At 51.3% G+C, this 26198-nt stretch overlaps 1 protein-coding gene across 7 annotated transcripts in view; it reads right to left on the reverse strand.

Annotated features, from left to right (window-relative positions):
• The window catches only part of DENND1A (DENN domain containing 1A), a 512100-nt gene that overhangs the window by 63567 nt on the left and 422335 nt on the right, over positions 1-26198 (reverse strand). For all 7 annotated transcript variants that reach the window (XM_030294533.1, XM_032595666.2, XM_032595664.2 and 4 more), the window contains 3 exons: positions 3628-3732; positions 3162-3249; positions 1242-1282 (listed from right to left, as the gene is read on the reverse strand). In XM_030294533.1, the coding sequence (XP_030150393.1) occupies positions 1242-1282; positions 3162-3249; positions 3628-3732 (234 nt within the window). The remainder of the gene's footprint in view (positions 1-1241; positions 1283-3161; positions 3250-3627; positions 3733-26198) is intronic.

The raw sequence follows: 26198 nt of genomic DNA on the forward strand, positions 1-26198 counted from the left end.
GAAGGGCCAGGATATGGAGCCGGCACTCCAGAGGATTTTTAATCAAATGTATCACATAATCTGATTTGTGCTGGTTTGGAAAGATAATTCTAACTGATTCGAACAAAGAGACTGGATCAAGTGGGCATATAAAAGAATAAGATACAGTAATGTAATTATTAGGATTAACACTTAGCACAATTTTTGGTAACAGCCCGTATTAGAAATTTTGAGCTTTAATTAAAAAACATTGCAGTCTGACCCAGAAAGCATTCTGTGTCATAGGACAATATGAAATTTTGACCTGCTCATTTATTCCATACTGCTTTCCAAAATTACTCAGTATCCTATTTCAATGGTCCTTTGGAATATTAAAACTCCTTTTATCAATCAATCAGCAAGTCCTTATTGCTGGTCTGTGATTTGCCAAGTGCAGTGTTTGGCCATACAAGAAGAACAAAAGAGGTCTTTCATTGAGGAATTCCTTACTCTCGGCCAAATGCAGCCACTTCCAAGGGACCTGACTTGGCAGTGGTGTGCTTGGCTCGTAAGCAGAAAAGAACACTTATCACATTATGTTGCAGTTGCCTGTTTACGTGTGCCTCCCCAAGAAGACAGCAAGCTCCCCAGGGCAGGGCCTGTGTCTTTCTGCTCCCCACTGTGTCCCCAGCATGGCCCCCGGTACACAGGAAGCCTTCAGCACATGCACACTGATAAACCCGGGCAAAGGCGAGAAGTTGAATTCTTTAGTGGCTTCTGAAGACCTAGGCACCTGGCTTCTAACACAGCCAGAAACTGTTCATAACCACAGCGAGGGGATAAAAAAAAAAAAATAAAATAAAAAAACCAGTGATTTGTTCTCTACCCTCCTGGGAGCCTTTGCTGTGAAAAACACTGCAGGGCGGCAAGAGGGACACATTTTTGGTTTTCCCACGAAAATGTCCCAATCGTGCTGGTCTGGAAGGAGACGCCCCAGAAAACACTCTAGGATGACAACATCCACTCAACACTCCTGGGCCAGCTTCCTGAGACGAGGAAGCTTCTCCTGGCTCTCCTTGCCCTCACAGAAGGATGCTTCGGACAGACTCCTCCTGCAAGCCTCCACCTGGCACTCGATGGCCTGGCTTTACAAACAGAAGCATCTTCAGCTGGAAGAATGGAGGGCCCCAGGCGGGATGACCACCCTGTGGGTGGCAGGGGAGGCAGAGGGCTACCAGGAGGCTCAGAGGGGCCCTGGTAGCTCTGAGGGGGTGCACACTCACCCGGACTGTGGAGAGCCACTGATGGTAGAGTTTATCGCTGCCTGGGGAAAGAGGAATCAGAGAACGGGTTAATGTCATGTGCCCTCAGGAGTTCCTCCAATTGCTTACAGCGAGCAGGACTTGGAAAGTTCAAAATCTAGAGAAACACGTGAGGCTCCCGTGCTCTACTCCCTGCAGGAGGCAGCCGTGCGTTGCTGCCGCGAGTTTTCTTTCTCAAACTGAGATCTGATCCTATCAGTGCCCTGAGCGCCAACCCAAATCCTCCTCCCCCACTGCCGACTGGATAGAGTTCGGGTGCAACCCCTTAGCAGCCCTCTCTTCTCCAGTCTCGTCTGGGCCCCTCCCACATTCAGCTTTTCCATCCCGTACTTGCATTCCCCGCTTTCTCCATTCCCTCACCAATGCTGTTCCCTTGGCGGCCGCCATTCCCCACTCTCTGTGCTGAGGGACCGGCTCCGATGTCATTTCCTCGCTAAGCCTCTCCCTCCCCTTCCTCTGACCAGCCCTCTAAAACAGGCAACACTCACTCAGAAGTCCACATTCTCTGAAGTTCTGTGAGCCAGCCCAGGGCAGGAACCACAGGGCTGCGTGTCCCCACACTGCTGGACACACACTCAGCCCCCAACACACCGGGGCAGTGACAGGGAAAGGAAAGGGAGGCGCTGTTGGGGAACTTACTCATTTTATCTGGGGGAATAAGGAGGTCTTATCACCGGACAGCTTTTCTAGAAGCTCTGAATGACTGGACTGAGTTTAATAACACAGGAAGCCCCGTCTTGTCCTCAGAATTGGCATTCAACTCTGACAGTGCGGTCTCCTTTGTGAAGCTCTCACGTTAGCATGAGGATTAGTGGAGTCCTAGTCTAACTGCATGAGAGCCTATTTCTGCTCTTTTTTCCTGCACTGGTTTAATCTGTGTTTGTCTTTAGTTATGCATCTCTTTCTGCCACCAGTAAAAGCTCCTCGAGGGCAAAACCGGGTCCTCGGGTTCTTACTCCATGGGGCTCTGGAAATGTCTATCAGTGACCCGCTGTCACTGTCCACAGACTCGGTTTATTGGGGACTTGCGCTCCCCGTGCAGCACAGGCTGGTCAGGCCTATAAATGGGGTTTTATAGGTGAGATTCTGCCCGACTCTAGGAGTTGGATTATAAAGTCAGTCCAGACCAGACACACACCCAGCAATGAGGGGGCTGACAGCATGAGTATTATGATTTTGCACTTGGTTTTGGCTTCACTGCCAAAGACTAAGGCTTTGGGACTCGGAAAGAAGGCCAGATTGGGATTGGAGAGTCACTAACACCTCTCTGGGCCTCAGATGCCTCCTCCGAAAGAGGAGAGGCCGACCTCTCCAGGTCTAATAGTCTGTGGCGACCGGGCACGCTGTGATGACTGTCACCTTTTAAAGAAATGCCCACTTAGCAGTGAACCTGTGCTAGCATCCTGTCCTGATGGCTGCACGGGCCTTTCCTCATGGACTCTGAGTTAATCTCCACAGGATTCCTGTGAGGTGGGCAGCGTTCTCCTCGGTGCTTAGACGGGGACGCTTCAGCTGAAGAGGGGACATGGCCTGACCAAGTTCTCACCACTTTGCTGGAAGTGGGGGCCCCGATTTGAAGCCAGCTCTTCTAACTCGACATCCTGAGTGCTTTGTGCTGTAGCATGCTGGCCACTACATTTAACTAGACTTTGGCCACCCAGGGGAAGCAGGTGACCTCAGGACAGAAGATCTCAGACAGGCCAAGGTACCTCTGTCGTATCAGAAAATGAAGAGGGATTCCTCAAGCATTTCAAGGGTGAAATCAGTCTCTCCCTAACCCCCACTGAAGGGACAAAGAAGCTAATGTCACTCCTTGCCACGCACACTCTAGTCCCACATAACGGCCCACAGCACGGAAAGGAAAATAAAACGCTTTCTCACCAGCATACTCGCCCATGCTGATCTCCTCTTCAAAAACGTCACTGAAACCTTCGCCAGAATTGAGAAGATCCAGTCTACCATCGATAAACTATATAAAGAAAGAACAAAAGCGCAACAGCTTATGCAAAGAAACAGAGGGAAAGCCATTCAGCTGGGCACCTGAGGGTACAACCAAAGAACCGCTACGTTTCCCAAGACAGGAAAGGGCCTTTGGAACCGTGAGGTTTTTGTTTTGTTTTGTTTTTTAAAGTGAGTTTTCAAAATACTGGCTGCATGTTTATGATAACTTGTGAAATCGAATGGCACATTTGTGAAGGGTCCGTCTGGTCGCTGACCACCCTCTGCGCCCACTCCCCCTCCCCAGACCCTGAGCCCCTTCAGGCTGAGCCTCGGTCCATCCAACATGACAGCTGCAGACAGCCCCATCGGGGGTCCAGACACGGGCCACCCTCAGGAGGGCCGGTACCTGTTTGAAGAGCTGTAGCTGGATGGCATTCTGCAGGAATTGCCTCATGGCTCCCGAGCGATAATGGGACACAAAGGCTTCTTCACAGAAGGTGATTGGCTCCTCCTGAGAAATGGAGATGGGAGAGGAGGGTTGGAGGCACGGGGCGAAGGCGGTCAGTTCTTAGACTCAGTTAGACGGCACTTCTCCATCTGCTAATTTATTTAATCCCCGTTTACCTGGCGAAGTGGCTACCGTCATTGAAGGCATTCTATTCTGTGGAAGAGGAGGCGGTTTCAGAGAGGAAAAGCCACCCCCCAAAGTCCCAGAGCTGGTGGGAGGCGGAGCTTCTGAACCCCACCCCTGGCCCCTTCCACAGGAGCTTGCATCCCACCGACAGCAAGCCAGTGGGATGTGCCTTCCAACGCGATTAATTTCCAAGCTTTTCTCTTCACTTTGAAGAGAATCCTTTCTTCGGGTAGCACCTTGTACAGATAGAGCCCTGATAGTAAAACTGCCCAGATGCTCTTTGGGAAGCAAGGGGCAGGGGTGGTGGTGGCTGGGCTCTCCTTGCTGGGCCTCCTCTCTCACCCCAGTACCTTTGCAGTCCCTGAGGCCTCGGCCGTGGAACACAGTTTGGAAACCATTTACACAGGGCTCTCAACCATTAGCAAATTATAAATTTAAAATATTTACTTATTTACTTTGACAACGTTTATGAGGGAGAGAGAACGAATATCCCAAGCACACTCCGTGCTCAGCACGGAGCCAGAGGTAGGCTCGATCTCACGACCTCGAGATCGCCACCTGAGCAAAAACCAAGAGCTGGATGCTTAATCAACGGAGCCACCCAGGCGCCCCTAAAATGATTACTTATATTAAAAAGCGGGGATGATGAAAAATAAGATTTACCATCCAGTCAACTGTGTGCTTATGACGTTTGACGAGGAAGGTACGCTTTAACCCAACTACACTTTATGAGTGAAGAAAATAACACCCTAAGCGGAAGACACAGCCCATCCTTGTAGTCAACACCTCGATCCTTCTTTGAAGGTATCTGGAGTGCTCATCTACTCAGACAAGTCTTTAATTCCAGTGGTGGAGCCTCAATTCTGAAAGATCAGACTTTTCTACCTTGAACTGAATTAAAGGGACTCCTCCCTTCACAGACTTGGTGGCAAACAGAGATGTTTGAAGCTGCACTTTTATCCTGTTTTAATGAGTTGTGTGAGTGTTAAATTTACTGTCTGGTTGCTGTAAATTCCAAGGGTTCCTCCTGCTTCAGTCTAAGCCAATATTAGCTCAGCAATTGGGCAGACATTCTACAAAAGGTGCCAGGATGCCCCCCCCCCCAATTAGGGTGGGGGGAGTGCTTATTTTTATACAGTTAAACCCCACCTAATTTTACAAAGGATCGGAGACAGCCTACACCGACACCTGAAACAAAGAAAAAAATCAGAGCTGAAGAATACGTAAATATATAAAATGTGTTTACTTAGGAAAAGAGTATCTGGATATGCACGTCCTGTACCTATGGTTCCTAAAACAAAGTTACAAAATTAGCTCTGAGTTTCCTGGCTGCAAAAGCAAGAAGGGAAATGTGCAAACTTTACAATTGTCCATGAGGACAAAAAGCGTAGTGGTTCCTCAGGAAAAAGAGCTTTTCATGACACTTGCTACTCTGACATGTATCTACACCTTCCTTGCTGAACAGCTGAGATGGGCTAGTGATAGCAAAGGCCCACCTAACATCCCATCCTTGTGGCCTGCAAGTTCTGCTTCCCATCCTGGGAACCACAGCAGGGCAACGAAGTCCCTCTCCAGGCCATCTCATCCATGAGCAGTGTCACCCATACACGGATGACTCCTGATAATACTGTAGCTTGGCATCCTTCGCTCTAAAACCATATCTGTCTCAATCCCCATCTGGATGGTCCTTTAGCACCTTAAACTCAAAATGGCCAAAACTCTCAATTATAATCCCACCCAGACTTTACCCCAAATCTGTTTCTTTCTAAAACAAACTTTTTTTAATCTTTACTTTTGAGAGAGAGAGAGAGAGAGAGAGAGAGAGCGCGCACGTGAGCAAGGAGAGGCAGAGAGAGGGAGACACAGAATCTGTAGCAGGCACCAGGCTCTGAGCTGTCAGCACAGAGCCTGATGAGGGGCCTGAACCCATAAGCCGTGAGATCATGACCTGAGCTGAAGTAGAACGTTCAAGTGACTAAGCCACCCAGGCGCTCCATGTTTCTTTCTTAAGCTGGCACTGTCCACAGCTACCCATGAACCTATCACACTGCCCAAGTCCTCCTTGGTTTGCCAGGGAAAGGTCTCATGTTTGTCCCTATTTGCCATCACTGCCTGGCACAGGCCTGCTCACCATGGTGGAGACTGAATTCTATGTCCCCTCCTGTCTACTCCAGTTCTTCAGGATTTCTAAAATGCACGTTAGATCATGCTACTAGCCTAATCAGGAACTGTGACTGCAGAGGGGTTAAACTTCATGATGATCTGGTTAATGTTCACTTCTTCCACCAGACTATCAGCCTCACGCTGGCAAGAGGGCACCTGTTTCACTCAACATCGCACACTTAGCAGCTCGGGAATTATGGACACAGGGTCCCGTGTGGGAGAGGAGAGAAACGGTCCTAGCTCCTTAGCTGGGCAGGTAAATCCTTCCTAAGCTGAGCCCAGCTTTCTTTTCCAGAGTCCTTTTGTGTCCCTTATTCTTCCCCATACCCCCGGCAGGTACCCCCCAGCAGGTACCCCCCGGCAGGTACCTTCTGCTCTAAGTGCATTTCTCCTGATCACATGGCATGTCCTTTTCCACTTGCTTCCTTGCATTTGCCAGTTCTGTTCCTTGCACCTGGACTATTTTCCTCTTTTTTTTTTTAATTTTTAAATTTTTAAAAATGTTTTTATTTATTTTTGAAGGAGAGAGAGAGACAGAGCATGAGCAGGGGAGGAGCAGAGAGAGAGGGGGACACAGAATCCGAAGCAGGCTCCAGGCTCCGAGCTGTCAGCAGAGCCCGACACAGGGCTTGAACCCACAAACTGTGAGATCATGACCTGAGCCGAAGTCAGATGCTCAACCGACTGAGCCACCCAGGCGCCCCTGGACTATCTTCCTCTTAAACACAGGCCTCTGTGTGGCAGTCACTCACCCCTGCTCAATGCTCCCACCCTGCCTGGCATACTCCCTGGGTGCTGAGTAATCTTCACTGGTGTCCCTATGACCAGGAGCTAAAGAGGGCAGAGGTCCTGCTGGACTTCGGGCTACACTGCCCAGACACAGTGCAGAGCCCCCCTCTATATCCCCACCTCCACGCCCGCCGCTGCTAGAAGCTCAGGAATGTTGCTTAAAGAACCACAGGATGAGCCTGACCCTGGTTCCTGCCCCAGGAGCCCCGTGGTCTTGGTGTGGCTGAGACACCATTTGGCCTGATGGTAAAGAGGTCTCCGATCACGATGCCAGGCGAGTGACACTGGTGTCCAGGGAGCTTAGAGCTCCTTGGAGGAAATGCTCATTGGAGCTGTTAGCATTCACTCCTAGAGCTGTGGCCCAGCATTGCCAGGAAGAAGTCTGCTGAGGGACCAATAAATTCGAGAGAGAGTTTGCAACCGGATTTGTATGTAAGGGTAGCCTGAGGCAGAATTTAGTTGTAGGAGAGCAGAAAGAATCTCAGCTTTAGGGAGACATGAACACTTTGGGCCTGTTGCCTACTTACTGGAGGTGACATCCCCCCTGGATCAGATGTCTGCGCCATAAAAATGGACAAAAGGGCACGGATGGGAAAGATTCAGGGAAAATGTGACAATGGGGGCTTTTTCTGTAAAAAGCTTAAAGGACAGCATCAGCAGTGTCAGTTAGACACGGGGACAAATGCTAACATACAGTGTAGAGCTACTGGAGTGGGGTGGGCGGCAAAATGTCCACAGGAGCCAGGAGACGAAAAGGCTAATCCTCCCAGGATAGCAGGCCAGAAACTGTGCGAGAAAGTGGGCACATCTTGGCGGATCCTGAAAGCGTGAACAGAAGTCAGGTAAGCAAATCCCATCTATGTAGAGCAACTGTTTAATTCTAATCCTGGTGAAGAACAGGGACACTGTCACCCCTTGTCACGTATAGGGGTCTGGCTGACCACAGGCACAGAGGGCTCACTTCCCTGGAGCTACTCACCATCTAAGGAAATGGCAATCACCACAGTTCACCTAAATCTTTACAGAATAACAGGGAGGGTCACTTGCCCAAGGTCACGAGACCCATAAATGGCAATGGCCTTCAAAGCCCAGCCATCACGCATGAGGTCCACTCCAGGCCCAGGTTGTCTCTGAGGCCCCAGTTTTGTTTGGTCATCTGTAAGAGAGCATGGGACTCCTTCAGGTTGGGACCCCTCATGTTTTCAGGGTCATGAGCTTGACCCTGGTTGCTGCAGATGTCCCACGCACCAGCCCCACAGAGATGAACACTCCCAGGGGTAAGCAACCGACCGTGAAGGCTTTCTGCCACAGGTCCAGACCAAGGAAGCTGACCATTTGCCCCAGCTATTCGGTTCTCCCTCCTGTGGTTGAAAAGGCCACCCCACTCCACTCCCTGCAGCGGAGAGGAGTAAGGGTGGGTGTCTCCTGAAACCCTCCTTTGTAAGAATTGCTGATTTAGTTCTCCTGTTATGCTGATTAAACCTTTTGTCTTCTTAGGCGACATTTAGCGATGGGACCACTGGCGGACAGCTACGTGAACGCAGGCAAGTCAGATCGTGAGTGTTCAAGCTTAGATCACATTAGTAGAGTTTTCCATCTATGACCCGGAGGACAGTAAAACGCAGCTGCTTAACCCTATCGAGGACTTTGGTACCAACAGACAAGTTTTACTCCTGGATTATCTTCTTGACATATGGAACCAATTGAAAACTTCATTACTAATGAATCAATCTTTGTTAACAGGTGAAGTTGGTGATTCCAGAGGTTTTTGAGACTCCTAGAAATAAATGGCTTTTATCCACAGCTTTGTGGGTACTGGCATAAAAATAAAATCTCCTCTTACAGTCTTCTGAGGAGACAACTTTCCTCGTTCTGCTGGTCCATACTTAAAGTACTACACTCCTTATTTTCCTGCACAAATTTATTAAAAATTAAAAAAAAAATTTTTTTTTAATGTTTATTTATTTTTGAGACAGAGAGAGACAGAGCATGAACAGGGGAGGGTCAGAGAGAGGGAGACACAGAATCTGAAACAGGCTCCGGGCTCCAAGCTGTCAGCACAGAGCCCGATGCGGGGCTCGAACCCACGGACCGCAAGATCATGACCTGGGCCGAAGTTGGACGCTCAACCGACTGAGCCACCCAGGCACCCCGATTTATCAAAATTTTATGTGCACATTTACTCTGCAATTCTAAGGGGAAAAAACGAGGCACTCCTTTATGGCCCTTGCTTAAAAATATATAAACAGTAATTTTGCAAGATTGAGCCATTCAAACATTTAAAAAACACCCACTATGTGCCAGGATCTATATTAGAGGAATATAAATATGAATAAAACACATTTCCTGTAAGTAATACTACTATCAGTTGAGGGGTGGGGAGTAGCTGAAGGTGGAGATGATCCAAGAATGGCAGGATGTTATGTTTACAGACATTACTCAAAGTAGCCAAAAAGCCAGAAGCAACCCAAAGGTCTGCAGGTGAATGGATATATGTACAACGAAGTATCATTCAGCCTTAAAAGGGAAAGAATTTCTGGCACATTCCATAATATGTTTGAACCTTTAAAACATCATGTTAAATAAAATAAGCCAAGAACAAACGGACAAATACTGTCTGATTCTACGTATATCTAGAGTAGTCAACTTCCTTTCTAAAGTAGAAAGGTGGTTGCCGGAGGCTGGATGGGGAGGGATGGGGGGCTGGTTAACAGGACTTTCCTCTTTGCAAGATGAAAAAAGTTCCAGAAATGGATGGTGGTGATGGCGGCACAACAATATGAATGTGCTTAATGCCACTGAACTGTACATTTAACAATGGTTATTGTGGTGAATTTTATGTTATGTGTGTTTTACTATAATTAGAATTTTTTTAATCTATAAAAAAGACAGAATGTTTATAATTGTGGAAGCTGGGTAATGGGTATGTGGGAGTTCATTTACTTTGCATAAATTTGAAGTTTTCCATAATAAAAAGTCCAAAAGAAAAGTTCCTATTATCAAGGAATTCCGTCTAGTTCAGGCAACTAAAAACCACAATACAGTGCAAAAACTGGCGTACCTGAGGGCTGGTTATTTTTGAATACTGCGGGGCGGGCAGGGGGTAAAGGCACTTAAAAAAAAAACAAACCTTAAAAAAAAATTTTTTTTTTGATCCAGTTAATGTAACACAACACAGTGGAGAGAGAACGTGTCTTGGAATCAGAAAGACCTGGTCTCGATCTGTGACTCTGACCACACTAGTTACGTGATGTCAGGGGACTTTCATCCCTCACCTGTGACACTTAATCAAGCCTGGTCCATCAATGTGGAAGGTGACAACAAATTACAGCAAGTAGGTTTTCCACAAATAACCATTTTCTTTCTTTCTTTTTTAATGTTTAATTTTTGAGACAGAGACAGAGCGTGAGTAGGGGATGGACAGAGAGAGAGGGAGACACAGAATCCGAAGCAGGCTCCAGGCTCCAAGCCATTAGCACAGACCCCCATGCGGGGCTCGAACTCATGAACTGTGAGATCATGACCTGAGCTGAAGTCAGACGCTCAACCGACTGAGCCACCCAGGCACCCCAATAACCATTTTCTTAAGGGCAGAGATTGGGTTTTACCAGGGCTGGCAACATAATGTGGGGGACACAGTGCAACAAGAATATGCAGGAAAAAAAAAGTGCTGTTAAGTCTATAAGTGCCATGCTAAAATATAAGGCTTTTTCTTTCTTTCATGGTTTCTTTCCAGGCCCATAATGGTGCTTTTTAAGTTTACTATTTAATGTCATTCTATGTAAAGAAAAAATAAAAATTTAAATTATTAGTATGATTGCTAATATTAGCAATTATTAGCTAATAATATAGCTAATTATTAGCATTATTGCTCAACTTTATACTGTGCAATGTGCCAGTTTTAAATGCTAACATGTGGGATCGTATTTCATAACTCACAAATGCATTTGTGTTTTGTTCTTATCAGCCAGTGGAAATGCTGCACAAAACTAATTAAATGTTTTTATTTCAATTCCTGATATACACACGTCCTACTAACACTCTCTGCCTTCCGCTGACTGATGAGAAAGGAAGAGGAACTATGGTTGCTCCATCTTTTCCTTTCCTTCTTGGTCATTTTCACGGTAAGTAGGCGGCTAATACCGCGTGAATGGGAAACGCGCTCGTTTGAGGTTCTTACAACAGCACTGCCTTCTGCTGGCATTGAAACAAGTTTTAGTTCTAACATAGAACGTGGCTCTCTTGGGGCTGCCGGCGCCCCTCTTTCTCAGTTGTGGACATGACAGCTTTACCTTGTCAGCGCTTTGAGTCTCGCCGAACCCCCAGACCCTGTGGGTCCACTGGGACTGTGTGCGTGGGGCTCCGAGAAGTTCTATGTGGCTGGGATGGCAAGACTCCGGGGAGGAAATCTGTGCAGGCCTTCTCTGCTCATGCACATGCTCCATCCTGGATGGATGCCCCCTCGGGCTACTTTTACCGAACACAAGTTTGAAGGTAAAATTAAGAATTTCAAGACGGCAGAAAAGCATAAAAGTGGGCACAGGCCTGACACTTCTCCCCTTTCCCTTTACGGGATAAATACTCAGTAGGGGCTCTGGAGGTTGACCTCTGTTTGCCATCTGACTTAGTAACAGCAGCCTAGAATAGCTTCAAGCAAGTTTGTGGGCCCATGGAGGTGGGGTTTCTAAACTCGTGCGCAGGACGCTTCCCCAGCTGGGTTTTCTTGCTACGACATCCTGTCTCCTTCATCCACACACTCATCTCCTGCCCCAGAGACTCTGGACTGCCCGCTACACCCAACCTCTCCCCGCACACGCACTCCTCTGGCTTCCTTCTTCACTTTGGGTCCTCTGAGAACCTTGCCTGATGCCTTCAGGGGGAGAGAAGCCCTCAGTTCCACCCGCCGCCTCCACACCAACGCCACCTGGGCCAGCCGACACCCCCAACGCGCTGCAGGCTCCCCGGAGGGCGGGCTACCCTCAGGACCGGGCATGCGGCGTCAGCTGCACGAAGAGGCAGGCAGGGGAGTGGGACGCGGAGCCGGGTTCCAGTCCCGGCTCTGCCCTGTGTGCAAATGACGCAGATGACAGCAGCTCTCAGATCCTCACTCTCCCGCCAGCCTCAGGGGGGTGCCGGGGGTTACACCGGGAAGGATGCAGTGCTGTGGTCAGTTGTGCTCGACCCTGGCCACGCACTGGAATCACCAGGGGTGCCTTTCAAATCCCCATGCCACAGGGCCACGGTTTGTTTGTTTTTAAACAACTTTTTAATGTTTATTTATTTTTGAGAGAGAGAGACAGAGTGTGAGTGGGGGAGGGGCAAAGAGAGAGGGAGACGCAGAATCTGAAGCAGGCTGCAGGTTCTGAGCTGTCAGCACAGAGCCCGACGTGGGGCTCAAACCCACAAACCGTGAGATCATGACCTGAGCCGAAGTCAGACGCTTAAGTGAGTCACCCAGGCACCATTACGAGGCCGCAGTTCCTAAAACTCTCCAGGACTCCAACGTACTCGAGGCGGATAATCACTGCTGTAGGTACAAGAGACTAGCACAGCGCCTAGCCCAATCAACATTCAGTTTTTAAAATGTACAAATGAGGAAAATCGGAAAATCTGGCCCCATCTATCACCAGCAGTCCCAACGTGGTTGCATCTTGTTTCAATACCTCCACGTTCCTAATAAAACACCCGAGTCCCTGGCTAAAGTGCAGCACAGCCAGGAACCTTGTTCTGAAGTGTGCAAAGGGGGCTTCCACAGCCCCTGGCGGGTAGCTAGTACTACCCCACAGGCCACGCTGGGAATCTCACGCTGAGCCCCCTGCCCAGGGCCATGGTGCCGCTCCCAGAGCTGGGTCCCAGGGGCCGTTCTTCACACGGTCCGCTGTGGCGGCTGCCAAGAAACCAGGGTGAGTTCCCAGCCAACACAGGAAAGGCTTAGCGTGGTGTCTCGCCTAGAGAATGCCGAACCCTTCCTGGAGGCAGAGGAGGAGGGGTGGGGCGGCAGGGTTAGAGTACGATAATTTCAGGTTAGCCACAGTAGCCACGAGTCCGGGAGAAAGGGGCCCAGGTCGGCCGAGCTCTCGCCGTGGGCCTACCTGACCCTCACCCTGACCGAATCCTCACCAGAGCTCACAAACGTTTATACAGGCCTCCCGTTCCACAGATGAGGAACGGACGCCCACGCGGGAGAAGTGTTTTTGCTTGAGGTCCTCTCGGGGTGGGTGGGTCCGAACGACTCCCAAGTCCACACACGCTCTCCCCTCACCAAGGTGGGCCTGGCAGGGTGGGTGCGACACGGCTACAGTCGGACGGCTCAGGCTGGCCCGGGCTGAGCCACGGTCTGGGGTGACGGGACCGAGATAGCTTTGTGAACCATTTGTGCGGCGGTCCAGGCACGCCAGGGGCAGACTCCCAGCCTGGGCCCCTGTCACTGTAACAAGCCCTAAACAAAGAATCAATGTGTCCCTGGGAGGCCGCCTCGCCGTTCGGATGATTTAAGTCAGGGGGAATGTGGGTGCCCAACAAGAGCTCCTCTGCTGATTTGCACGGGGCAGGGGCTGCCGGGATGACAGCATTTGCCCGTCCCGGCCAGCCGCTCCGGTATTGACAGAAGCCCCCCCCCACACACACTCGCTAGATTACAGTAAAGACATTCAAATCACAGGCGCGTCGGCCCACGCCTGGCTCCTCTGTGCCAGCAGCCCCTTCCTTCTGCATTAACCGAGACAAACAGGGAGAAGTCAGGAAATTCTGATTAGCACGGGAACGGCAGATGAGCGGGGAGGCCTGTGGAAGCTGAGGCACAATGAAGAGGGTCTCCGTGCATACTGGCTTAAGATTTGCTTTCCGTAAGAAATGCAGATGGGAATCGGCTCTACTAGGAAAGCAGGTGCAGTGATTAAAACCAGCTCCCGCTTACTGAGCGCTGCCCCCCGTGCTAGGTGGTTTCACATGCATTATCTCACTTACTGTTCCCGGCAAGCCCGCGAGGTTAGGTGGAGGTATGATCTCCATTTTACAGACAAGGATATTGAGGCTCCCGTAGCCGAGGGCAGAGCCAGAGTGGGAAGCAAAGTCACACGATGGCATTTGACCAAGCAGCCGCCCGCGGGGGGTGCTCTAGCAGTTTAAAGAGATAGATCGGAGGGCGGCGAGGAAGAGAGTGGGCTTCGGAGAATCGAGCGTGTTCTGGCTCCACGATGGGCTTGCGGAAGCCATCTCACCACCTGGAGCCCCTGTCTGCTTCCCGATACGCGGGGAATGATACCTGCCACGCGCTCTAACCACCCAGTCCCATTATGGTGGCAGGTCCAAGAACGGTGCCCGGCTGGAAGTGAGAGAAAGCTGGTGGCCGTCCCCATGCTGCAGGAGAGCGAAAGCTCCCCTCCCCGGTACGGACCCTGCACCGGACATGCCGAGATCATGGTGTCCAACTCCTGTTCGCTCAGCCATCTTGGCCACACCAGACTTTGCCTGTCACTGAGAGCCAGATTCTGGGTTTAACACAGTGACGGTCACATCCCTAAGTCCCAGGAAAGGAGGTGCTAAACTGATTGGAGAAGAGGGTTTCGGCTTCCTGAGAGCGAGGAGAAGATGACTTCAGGGAGCTTACTGCAGAGACGGTGGCCTTGAAGGCCTGCTGGGTCCCTGGGACAGAAGACAGTGGGCCTGAAAGTGACCGGCAGGAAGGCTAACAGTAGTTGTAGACGCAGGAAAATGGGGGACTCATGGGTCATGAGGCTAAAGGACATGGAGATAAAACTGAGGAAGCACAAATAAGTCTGTGGGAAGGAAAAATCCCAAGCCTCTGAGGTGAGTGCTGCCCGCCAGGTCCCCAAGGCCCTCCGGGTGGTCCTCCGGAGCAGCACTGTTGGCACTCTGAGTTCTCGGGCTCACTCGCTGCTTTACTCAGGATCACCCCTCTCCCGAAGGTCACTGATCCAGGCCCGATCTCTGGTGCCTGGTGGGGGCTCATGCCCAGGCGGCCTCGGCAGCGAGCTTTTAGCCATGAACGGGTGGCAGCAATGTGAAGGCGAAATAACCCAAGAGGCGTCAAAACACCCAACTCAGCCTTGATTCCTTTTCTTTGCTCAGGCCTCAGTGTCTTCATCTGTAAAATGGGAAGGTACAGAGCTGGGAACGGAGAACGAACTCGAGTGGGAAGGACGGCTCTACTTACTGCATCTGGAATGTGGTGGATAGCCTAAACCCTCTGAGGCCGTTTTCTCATTCATAAAATGGAGGAGATACTTCCCCGCAGGGCTGCGTGGGATCAGCAGGTGATTCACATAAACTGCTTGGCTCGGGGCTTGACCTCTAGAGGGGCTGAACATTTATCAGTCTTCTGCCCCAAATAATGACGGTTCTCCGCCCAAAACACGCTTTCAGCCTCGTTTCAGGTCATGGGACGTGCACTGCCTGCCCAGGACACGTGTGGGGGTCGCTGGAGTCAAGACCATGACTCAGAGCAAGGAGAAGAGGCACCACCACCAAAGCTGCCGTCTGCCACCGACCGGGCCCAGCAGGCACAGGCTAACTGTGGTTGAGGGTTGGACCTGAATAACCCTATTAAGAGAGGCTCTTTTATCCCTCATCTTACAGAGAGAGGGGATGTGACTTGCCCAAGGCCACAGAGCTGGGCAGAGCCAGAACTGTAGTTGAAGTCAATTCTGTCTGACCCCAAAGTCCAGGCACACTCTTCCCATGACACCCCAAGGCACTCTGAGCATGCTCAGTTCCCCAAACATATTTTTTTTTTCTCCTTCGGGTTTCTGGGGATTTCAAGATACAGCTGATTTCCCACACAAAAATGTCCTTTTCCACATAGTGCAGCTCCAGTCCAAGGAGTCCGGTGTCTCTAGGTGGGGACTATGTGTGGTCGGGGGACTCAAAAGAGGCTCAGTGCAGCCCAGAGCTCCACGAATGGGGAAGCCAGTGAGCCTCTGTGAGCATCACTTTCCTCATCTGTAAATTGGGGATATTACCTACGTCCTATTGAGAGTTTTGAAATGATGCAGTATTTGTCAAGGTGAGACTACTGAGAAGCACACAGCAGGCGCTTAATGGAGGTTGAAGTCCTAACAGCTCTTTCAGATGCCCTGTGAGAGCTGGGTGTTACATTTGTTGGGACCTTTTTTTTTTTTTTTAGGTTTATTTATTTTTTTGAGAGAGAGAGAGAGGAGAGAGAGAGAGAGAGAGAGAGAGAGAGAGTAGGGGAGGGGCAGAGAGACAGGGAGAGAGAGACAACCCGAAGCAGGCTCCATGCTCATGGCACAGTGCTTGATGTGGGGCTCAAACTCACAAAACATGAGATCATGACCTGAGCCAAAGTTGGACGCTTACCCGACTGAGCCATCCAGCTGCCTCTTGTCGGGACCTTCTGTACCTTTCACTCGACAAAAACTTGTGACAGGGGTGCTGAGACAGCACTGCCAGGTGGCTCTGTTGGGCGGGGGTGGGGGGTGTCCAAGAAAGGCCACACGGGGAAAGAGGTGCCGTAAAAATTGGGGAGCAGGGACTCACTAGATGGAAAAGCAGAGGACAGCGTGAGCAGGAGTGGGGCTGTGACAAGGCCCCGTGACGGGGCACAGTGAGGAGCTGGTGTCCTCGGGGCTGGAGGGGCACATCACAGGTGGGACAAGTGAGATCCTGACACTCTCCTTCTTCACTTGGGGGCATCTTCACTGAGAAGCGGGGGATGCCGGACCCCGGAACACACACACGCTCGGCATATGCCGGAAGCTGCTGCCTGAGCGACCCACCCGGCCCTGAACCGAGCCTCCTGTGTCCAAAGAGCAGACCTCATCCACAGGGACGACTGCCGAAGGGGCTTCGTTTATTCGGAGCCTCGCCCCTGAAAGCACCCCCTGTAGGCCTGGCCGCTGCAACGGCCACCACGTCACGCCCCCTTCCCAGCTCCCAGCGCCTGCGCGTCCAGGCGGGGTGCGGAGTTGGAGAGACGCGCTCCGAGCAGCGTGGCCCTGTGCGGCTCCAAGCCTCCTCAAATGCCCTGCACTCCCGCAACACAGAGCCGGCCGTCCAGACTGGTCGGTGGCTCCCGCCTCCGCACGCGCTGTGCCCTCTGCCAGGAGGGCCTCCTGCTTTCTCAGGCTGCAGAAGTCCCCCTCATCCTTCAAGCCTTAACTTGGGGACGGCTGCCCCGGACGCACCGCCTCGCCTCCCTCCTGCCTGGGCTCGGGTTTAGGTGTCCCTGCTCCGGGGTCCACAGCTCCTGTGCTCACCTCCACCCTGGGACTCGCAGCCGTATCTGCACTGCCCGTCTGCCCGTCAGTTCCCTCGCTAGATGGCGGGCTCCTCGACGGTGCGGGCAGCGGCTTATTTGTGTCTGCCATCGCCGGTTCCTAGCACGGGGCCCGGGTCAGCGCAGACAATCCCGTGCTTGTTGGATGAATTATTCACCACAGACAAGGCAACAGGAGCATTTCTGAGGAAGAGGCCAACGGGGTGGAGAGCAAGACAGACAGACTGAGGACGGGAAGAAGAGGGCTGGCGGGAGGGTGGAAGGGAGAAGAGAGAGCGCGGTGTGTGCGCGAGGAGGGGCCGAGGAGGGAGGCGGGAGGCCGGGAACACCGTCTAATTAGACCACATGTGCAGAACAGCATCTGGCTCAAAGCACAGCAGTTTCCACCGCTCCTGGAGTTGTCGTGGAGACAACCACATGACCAGCCTGGAGCGGAGACTCAGGGGCAGCAATCCAGATGCACTCGTAACATATTCTGACAGAGAGCAGATGGGCAGCTATTTGCAGGGCCAAAAAATGCCAACTCCGCTCCCCTCCAGACCTGCGTGCCCTCACTGATCATTTTCATCTTGTAAAGTCATTCTCATCTGCCCTGGAACCACCAGTTCCGCCCATGTAGGAATCAGTGTGAAAGCTGCTATTTTTGTAGTTCTCCGACCATCACAACTTCCGGCCTGCTCCTATGGGTGAGGAAATGTCACCGCCTTTAACGGGGGGGATGCTCGGCGGCTGGGCTCCACTTGCCATCGGCTCCACTCCCCCACCCCTATCTCTTTCTCGATGAAAAGGGTCTAAGTTCCTCACTCTTTGGGCCCTACAGAACAGATCCAGACCTGGGAGCAATGTTGTGTGAGTGTGCAGAAAACACGAGCTTTGAGGCGGAGCACTGGCCGGCCAGGTATTCACCTTGGGTATGCACTCGGTCCCTCTGAGCTCAGTTTACTTCTCTGTGAAACGGGCCTCTGTAACACCTACTTTCAGAAGATTATTACAAGGATTAAATAATTACAGAAGATCCCTGAAAATTATTAAACTCTATATACATTTTTTTACTGGGATAAAATTTCTTTACAAACCTCAAAAATTTTAAGTAGAAAGACTTACCAGCAGAGTCCTAGGAAAATGACAAAATCTTAGGCTCCGTATGAAACCATACTTTTTTGCCCACATGTGTGGCAAATGTCTCTCATTAAGGTCTCCGCTGAGGTGAGAAAACGCCTCGTGTTGGAGAGTCAAGCTGGCTTTGAATTCTGGCTCTGACACTTAGCGATGTGATCTTGAGCATGTAACTTAAAACTCTGTACAGCCTCAGTTTCTTCATCTACAAAATGGGAATAATCATTCTCATCTCCCGTGAGCGAATTCCACCTGCGAGAATTAATTGGGACGATATATGCAAACTGCCCAGCACGTAGTAGGCACTCGGTAAATGTCAGTTCCATTTTCCTTCTCTATTGGCTGTGTAGTCTTTTCTGAGCCTCGGTGTCCTCTTCCGGAAGAGGAGGGCAAGAGGACCTACCTTGTCATGTTGCTGTTGTGTGGCTTAAAGGGAAGAATGAACATAAAACCAGCCGTGAGCATCCAGCAAGCGACTGTTGCTGTGATCCCCCCTCACCCGTACTGGAGAAATCCTCCACCCTTTTGGGAAAAATCATGTCTTTTATGTGGGTCCGGCCCGGGGCACGGATGCCACACGGTCGCAAGAGAAATGCATTTCATTTCCGATGTTGGGGAAGCAGAGTGAAGGAAGGACCCCGAGCGGAGGTGTGGGTGGCCCTGGGCGCACATCGGGACAGCTGTCCACCCAGGCCCCCTGGCCTGCTGCCCGAGTACCGTGCAGCAGGCTCGTGCAGGTGCAGGGAGGCTTATTTATAAAGCACGCAGGGCTTCCCGCTGCCGCGTGCTCGCCTGCCATCACAGGTGTGGGGAAGGCCCAGCTAAAAATACTGCTAACGTGGGTTTAATGTCGCCCAGCAGAGACTAATGATTGTTTTAAGTAAATATTAATTATAAGAGTCACCCAGATAGAGTGCTGGAGTTGTGTAAATATTCCCGCATCTACATATGCAGATGAAGAGACCATTTGGGGGAGACAACTTCTTGTACACCTCCTCCAAGGAGTTATTTCATGGCTGGTGGACTCTACATATTTGGGGGCGGCTTGGTTAAACTATCTGGGCAGGGTCTTGATGTGCCTGATATAGGGATTCCCTTATTTGAGAGATGATCTTCTCCAGACCAAATAGCTGATTCAGGTCTGCTGGACCCTTTACATGAGAACTTGTCACAATGGAATGCAGAACCCAGATGTGGTTCAAGGTCCAGCAGTCCGAGACGGTGTTCTGGGTCTAGGGCTTGCTAGCCGTGACCCCTTGGGCATGCTCCCCTCCGTCCCTGAGTCTCAGTTTCCACACCTGTATGGGAAGCTAACTTTGATCAGTGGTTCCTACATCTGGTATCACAAGGAGACTCACCTAGGGAGGTTTTTAATGCAGATTCCTGGGCCCCGGTTCAGACCTTTGCAAAGCTGCTTAGATGGTTCTAATGCGTTTGGGAACCTGGGGGGTGGGGGTGGTAGGTATAACAGTAATAAGAGTAACAAACGCCTGTGCGTTCTCTGTGCCAGGTACCTAAGCCTTTTACATACACCCACTCATGTAATCCTCGTTAACAACCCCGCGATGTAGATAATGCTGCTGTCCCACTTTACAAATGGGAGACTGAGGCACAGAAATGTAAGGCGACCTCCCTGGGTTCACACAGGCAGGATTCACCCCGGGGTAGTCTGGCTCTGGTCTGTGCCTGACCTAGACTGTAAGCACCACAAGGGCAGGGGCTCTGCTCCTCTTTTTCGTCACCATATCCCCGGTGCCCAGGGCAGAATCTTCTGGAGTAGGTAGTGGACATATTCATTAAACACGTAGGCACTTTTACATAGGCCGTATCACACACTATCCCAAGGAAGCTGGGATCACATCCCTGCATTTTCAGATGAAATCGAGGGCTGGACAGCACATTAAGCAACTTGAGGCCATTTCACAGTGAGGGCGGGACTGGGATTTGAGGCCAAGCCTGGCTCACTCCTTCATCTCCTGCCATAGCCTAGTGGGACATGGTAGCAAATTCCTGGCTCCATGAGATGGATGTAAGGATTAAATGGACATGAGACGCCGTTATAGACTAAATTGCTTTTCAAATCCTTCTGATTGATGGCCTCGGTTTCTCCCAAGGTGGTTAGCTTCAAAGACAAGGGGGCTCAATGAACATTTGTTAACTGACTATAAACATACCAATTGTGACTATGACCCCACATCGTTCTTGGGAAAGAGCAGGTTCTCAGAGTCTTTTATATCCTGGGCTCTTTCACTGGGACATGTGGACAATAACAGTCCTAGGTGAGGCCAAGGCCACCGGTCAGTGCCCCAGATGCTGACTTACTAGAACCTGTACTCATGACCTTTCAGCTCCTGACCTCTGTGCCCCAGGTCCCTTCTGTGATAGACAATGTTAAGAGAGGAGGGTGGGACTGTATCTGACCCAGCAGAACTTGGGACAGCCCAAGCCCAGATAACCAAACTCCAACTAGCTCTGCAGAAATCCATTGTGAAAACCCAAACCTCCCTTTTACAGTTGCATTATTGAGTCTTGCCAAGGCTTTTGGACATCGTCAACGGGATGTGCATCCAGGGGATGGGCTGAAGTCTGAAGTCTGTGCCTGGGGGCACCACGGTGGCTGTGACTTCCAGCCATTTCCTTGCCTGAGGCTAGTCCTTGAAATAAGGACAGCCTGGTTCCCAGGAAATGGCGGGCTCGTCCTAACAACAAGGCTAGCAGGTGTCTTGTCTTTGGGAATATCAAATCACCACGACTGTCCTCCTTTCCTTGATGATGATGATGATGATGATGATAGCAACAATTTACTGAGTGTGTCTGCTATTCATAAAAAGTATTTATTATAATTAGAGATATACATGTTCAATTGTTTAGAGTAAAGGGCTGATATCTGAACTAACTTTAAAATGCAGTGATTAATGGACAGATAAGTCTATACAAAGTGAGCGTAGTAAAATGTTAATGGTACAGTCTAGATGGTAGGCATGAGAACGTTCACTGTAAAACTCCCACAAGGGGACACGGAATATCAGACTTTGGAGGGGCGAGGGTGGTAGCAGGATGTGCTGTTCTATAGTCAACTTGTCCTGACGAGACTTCAACCATGACATCGTGTCATCTAATTTACTGCTCATCTAGTGACAGGAGGTATTACAAGTGAGTTATAAATGAAAAACAAACTATCGTACATCTACTGTGAGCCGCGCACTGTTTAAGCACCGGGCTAGTAATGGCTAAACCAGTCAGGGTCCCTCCCCTGAAAGAGGTGGGGAGATCTCTCTCGCTCTCTCACGTGGGCACATACACAAATGTACATGTGACAAGCACATGGAGGCATCTACTCTCTTTTTACAGCTCCAGAAACAAAGCTCTGAAAGGTCAAGGGACTTGCCCAAGACCATGTAATGAGGAGGTGGGGGGTGTGGGGTTCACATCTAGGCACGTCTGAGTCTAAGGTCTGGGTTCTTTACTGTTGCCTGCTACCTTTCAAAAGGCCACTACCATCATCAAATCTCATTCGCTTTTTTTTTTTTTTTAATATTTATTTTCTATTTCTGAGAGAGAGTGTGTACATGGGGTGGGGGGGGGGGACAGAGGATCTAAAGTGGGCTCTGCAATGACAGTAGAGAGCCCGATGTGGGGCTTGAACCTACAAACCACAAGATCCTGACCTGAGAAGTCGGATGCTTAACCAACTGAGCCACCCAGGCACCACAAATCTCATTTGCTCTTGATGAGAGGAGCTACAGGGAAGAGCAGCATCCCAAGGTCACTGCCAAATTGCCAGTCCTTCTTTTCAACCTTGCCCCTCATCAGACTAAGTCCCAGCACACCAGCAATTAACAGTTTGCATTCTTTTCCCTTTCACCCAAAGGGAAACCTTTCGGCTTTTAAGGTGGCTTCCCAATCATTACCGCATTTAATCCTCACGTGACCCTAAAAGATGGCTCTGGAATTCCCGTGGTAGTTAGCAACCCATTTGAACTGTGACAGGCTGTCTGCTCAGGCCTCCACTTCCCTCTGCCCCAGGGCTCCTGGGGGCTGGTCAGTCTGGAGCATCTGGATGAGAGCTGGCCCGACAGTTCCAGGCCTTTCACTGCCCACTGGGTCTGTCTGCCCCACCAGGACCCCAACGGCCTCTTGCCAATAACTTCTCTACAGGGACCAAAGGATTCTCCCTCTTGCTCTGGTCGTACATCGGGAGCCTCCCACTTCTTCCTTTAGAAAGTAACTGCAGGGTAATCTGTGGTCCGGCCAAACACTTCAAGAGTCAAAACCATTTCAAGAACCCTCGGAAAGAGATTTTACCTAGTAATGATGAGGAGAAGGCAAGTGTCAGCTGAACTCGTCTTACTAGCAATTCATTCCCTGTGTCGGGATAGACCAACGCAACACAATACAGCAACAATAAAAGCCAGCTGGTAACTTGGCTATTAGGAACAAAGCTGTTTTAAGAGAAACACAAGATAAGAGATTTTCTGCTTCAGGGCCACCTTCTTTACCTTCTAAAAGCTCTGATCTCCTGAGCCCTCCCTCTGACCTTGTCAGGCCGCCCCGGTTGGTTCGAGGGTCTCCTCATCAACCCCGGACTTTGCTTCTAGGCTCTCTCCACCCAATGTTGTTGCAGCGCTACCCCGAGGGATCTTCCCAAAGGGCCCCTCTGACCCCCTGATCACATCACACATGCCTAAAGCCCACACTGTTCCTTGCTGTCTTTGTGGGGGCTCCAAGGCTCTTGGTTGGCCTGCGAGCCCCCCAGAGGCCTCTCCAGCCATATTTCCTAACACCTCCCCCTGCAAACCAGACCCAGACATCTCAGTCACCGCACATTGCCTACAGCTTCGGGTACTGGACACCGTTTCAGACCTTCCTGCTTCTCCCTTTGCCTAGAATGTCCTTTCCTCCCTTCACAAGACTAACCCCCCAAGCCGTCCCTGTCCCCACGGCCTCCCCACTGTGGAACATCCTCTGGGCTCCCGTGAAACCCGAGCCTGTCTCTACCACATGACATATAGTTACCTGCTTATCCACTGGCCTCCCTCTTGAGGATGTAAGCTCTTTTTTTTTTTTTTTTTCTCAACGTTTATTTATTTTGGGGACAGAGAGAGACAGAGCATGAACGGGGGAGGGGCAGAGAGAGAGGGAGACACAGAATCGGAAACAGGCTCCAGGCTCTGAGCCATCAGCCCAGAGCCCGACGCGGGGCTCGAACTCACGGACCGCGAGATCGTGACCTGGCTGAAGTCGGACGCTTAACCGACTGCGCCACCCAGGCGCCCCGAGGACGTAAGCTCTTTACGGATAGAGAATATCGGTTTGCGATACCTTTCTGAGCACACGGCCTCACACACAGCGGCACTGACTACCTGCGTGTTGAATGACTGAATGAACTAAGCATCCACAATCCTGTATGGGAGTGAGTCCCAGGAAATGAAGTTGATTTCTGAGAAGTAAAAGAATACCAAGATAGTTCGAAACAGACCTGCGCTATCCCAGAATTCTTCCTGAAGCAGACGGTGTCACAGCAAGGCTGCAATTATAGACGTGTGCACACACATGCACACATTGTTTAAAAAAATTCATAGAATGCACTTAACACTGACTTTTTTTTCCTATTGGAAACCTGTTTACAATCTTGTCCACTGTCAGTCTTAAATGTCACTTTTCAGAGAGATGGCTGCTGCCAGGAGAAATTTATTTTCAAATTGAATCACAGCATGTTCATGCAGAGAAGCGCCTCTTTTGAATCTCCAAATTGGAGGGAATTCAGGGAAGAGAAAGCGAGGTGATTAGAATCTGCAGAGGCTGATTCAGAAGGAAAAATTATGAGGCTAAAATATGCATGGGTGAGCTAAACAGCAGTTATTAGTTGGTGGAGACAGTGAAGGCAGGGTGGCAGCTACCTAGAAACCTACAGGAGCAGCGACGATGCACAGGAAGAAGTGGCAGTGGGGGAGGGGGGAACGAAATGGCGGGGAGAAGCCTCAGCCACAGGAAGCACACGTTTACCGAATGCCTGCCTGTGCCGGGTGCTACAGAAGACGGCTTCACGCATGTAGCCTCTGCCCCCCTAGGTGTCATTATTCCCACCGTGAAGGTGAAGACACTGTGTGTCTGAGAAGTTAAGAAACCCAAATAAGGAAACGGTAGGTCAGGTTCTGCCAGCCATGCTGCCACCAGCTAGTGACCCAGAAAGGGTTTGCCGTAGGCATCGCTGTCCCGGCTATTTGCCATATGTGGGGGGATCAAGGAAGGCTTCCTGGAGGAGGAATGCTTGAACTGAATCTGATTACGCTCCTCTGTCCCTGCTCAGAAAAGAGTTGTTAGCTTTTAAGAAAGTGGGTCTCATCTCAGCAAAGCCTCATGAGCCGACCGCCCCCCCCCCCCCCCGCCCCCGGTGTCATGAGGTTTTGAACACGCCTGTCCTCCATGGCGGATTCTGTGCCCCTACTGAACCAGTGTGGCCGGCACCTGTGAGCAAAGCGAGCTTGGGCCTGTCTGAACCTAGCTATCTCCCCTGGCAACTGGAGCTGATGCCGCCAACCTCAGGGGGACGCCGCCGGGACTGAAAGCGCTGGTGTGTGGCATCGGCTCAGTATGTAGGTCACCGTTATGTACGTTGTACGTTCTACGCATGGTAGCTCATTCCCTTGGTCTGGCAAATGTGTACTCATCCTTCAGGACCCGACTCAAAGGACTCTGCCTTCCCAAGTTTGCCGGGTGGTCCTTGCCTTTCGCTCATCGATTCAGCCAGGAGTTGCCAGGGTCCTGCTGGGCTCTCACGGTCAGCTACCTGAGGGTAGTAGTCAAGCAACCTCGCGTGGTGCAATTCCCACCTGGGGTAATGGCTTTGAAGGAGTTCCTGCCGCTGGCAGAGCATATGCCAGGGTGCCAAGATCCGGTCTGGCCCGGAGGCAGCAGAAGATGCTCCCGGGGGAGTGACGGGTGTGCTGACAGAGGAAGGCACGCAGGACCTCCCCCAGCCTCGGTGGGGTGGAGGGGTGCAAAGGAGCCGAGAACAGGGCCAAACCAGCTGGAATACAGAAACCGAGGGGCAAGGGCGTGAGTCAGGGCGGGGAGGCAGGCTGGGCCCACATCACGCAGGCCCTTCTAGGCCAAGATGTTCTAAAGCAACGGGGAAGCCCTAAAGCTTGGGGGCGAAGTAGATATTTGCACTTCAGGTCATTCTGATCCCCGGAATGTGTCTGCCAAAGAGGCACAGTGGAAGCAAGGCGCCCGCTGAGATGCCGCCAGGGGAACGCAGGTGAGAGATGCGGAAGCGAGGGGGCAGGAATGGAAACGGAGGGACTCAAGAGCTATTTCAGGAGGTCAGAGTTGACACGGACTGGCACGGCCTAGATCCGGCAGACGGACCATCCCCCCTACCAGGCCGAGGGCCCTGGAGAGGCGGGTGGGACCAGGTGAGAGCCCCGGCGCTCCCCTCCTTCCCGAGAGCCCAGCAGAGGCCCCGAGCAGGGGCTGTCGTGCTCACTGCTAAATCCCCGACCCTGAGGGCAGGGCCTGGCACGCAGAAAGTGCTCTCGCACTGCTCACTGTACGGACCAGGGGCTAGCGAGCCGCTCCAAGGCTAGCAGCTGGGCCCTTCTGCCCAGCTGCCTGATGACCCCTCACGGCATCCCCCAGGGACCCAGGGAACAAGCTCCAAGTAGAGCAAAGCGTGTGCCTTGCATGCTTGCCTCTGTGTGCAGACCATCTCTGTCCGGAAAGGATTGCCAGCCCGGTCCCGGGGGTGCTGCCAGGCGCCCCGGTTCTTGTCTGACCGAATGCTTGCACACTCAGTTTGCCAGAGTCTGTCCCGCACTCCATCTGTCACGAAGCAGGCGCCCCGAGTTGATCGGCGTCACGTTCCGGGCGGCCGAAGGAGGGCATTCTGGGGTGGCTCGGGCTCTGAGGCGGGACGGGCTGGGCTGAGGATTTCTGCCGTTCACTCTCCGTGGGACCGTGGGAAAGTTTTTAGCTCTCCCAGCCTCAGCTTGGCGTTTGTAAAATGGGGATAACA

This window comes from Lynx canadensis, chromosome D4 (assembly GCF_007474595.2).
Source record: "Lynx canadensis isolate LIC74 chromosome D4, mLynCan4.pri.v2, whole genome shotgun sequence".
In the NCBI taxonomy this organism is placed as follows: Eukaryota; Metazoa; Chordata; class Mammalia; order Carnivora; family Felidae; genus Lynx; species Lynx canadensis.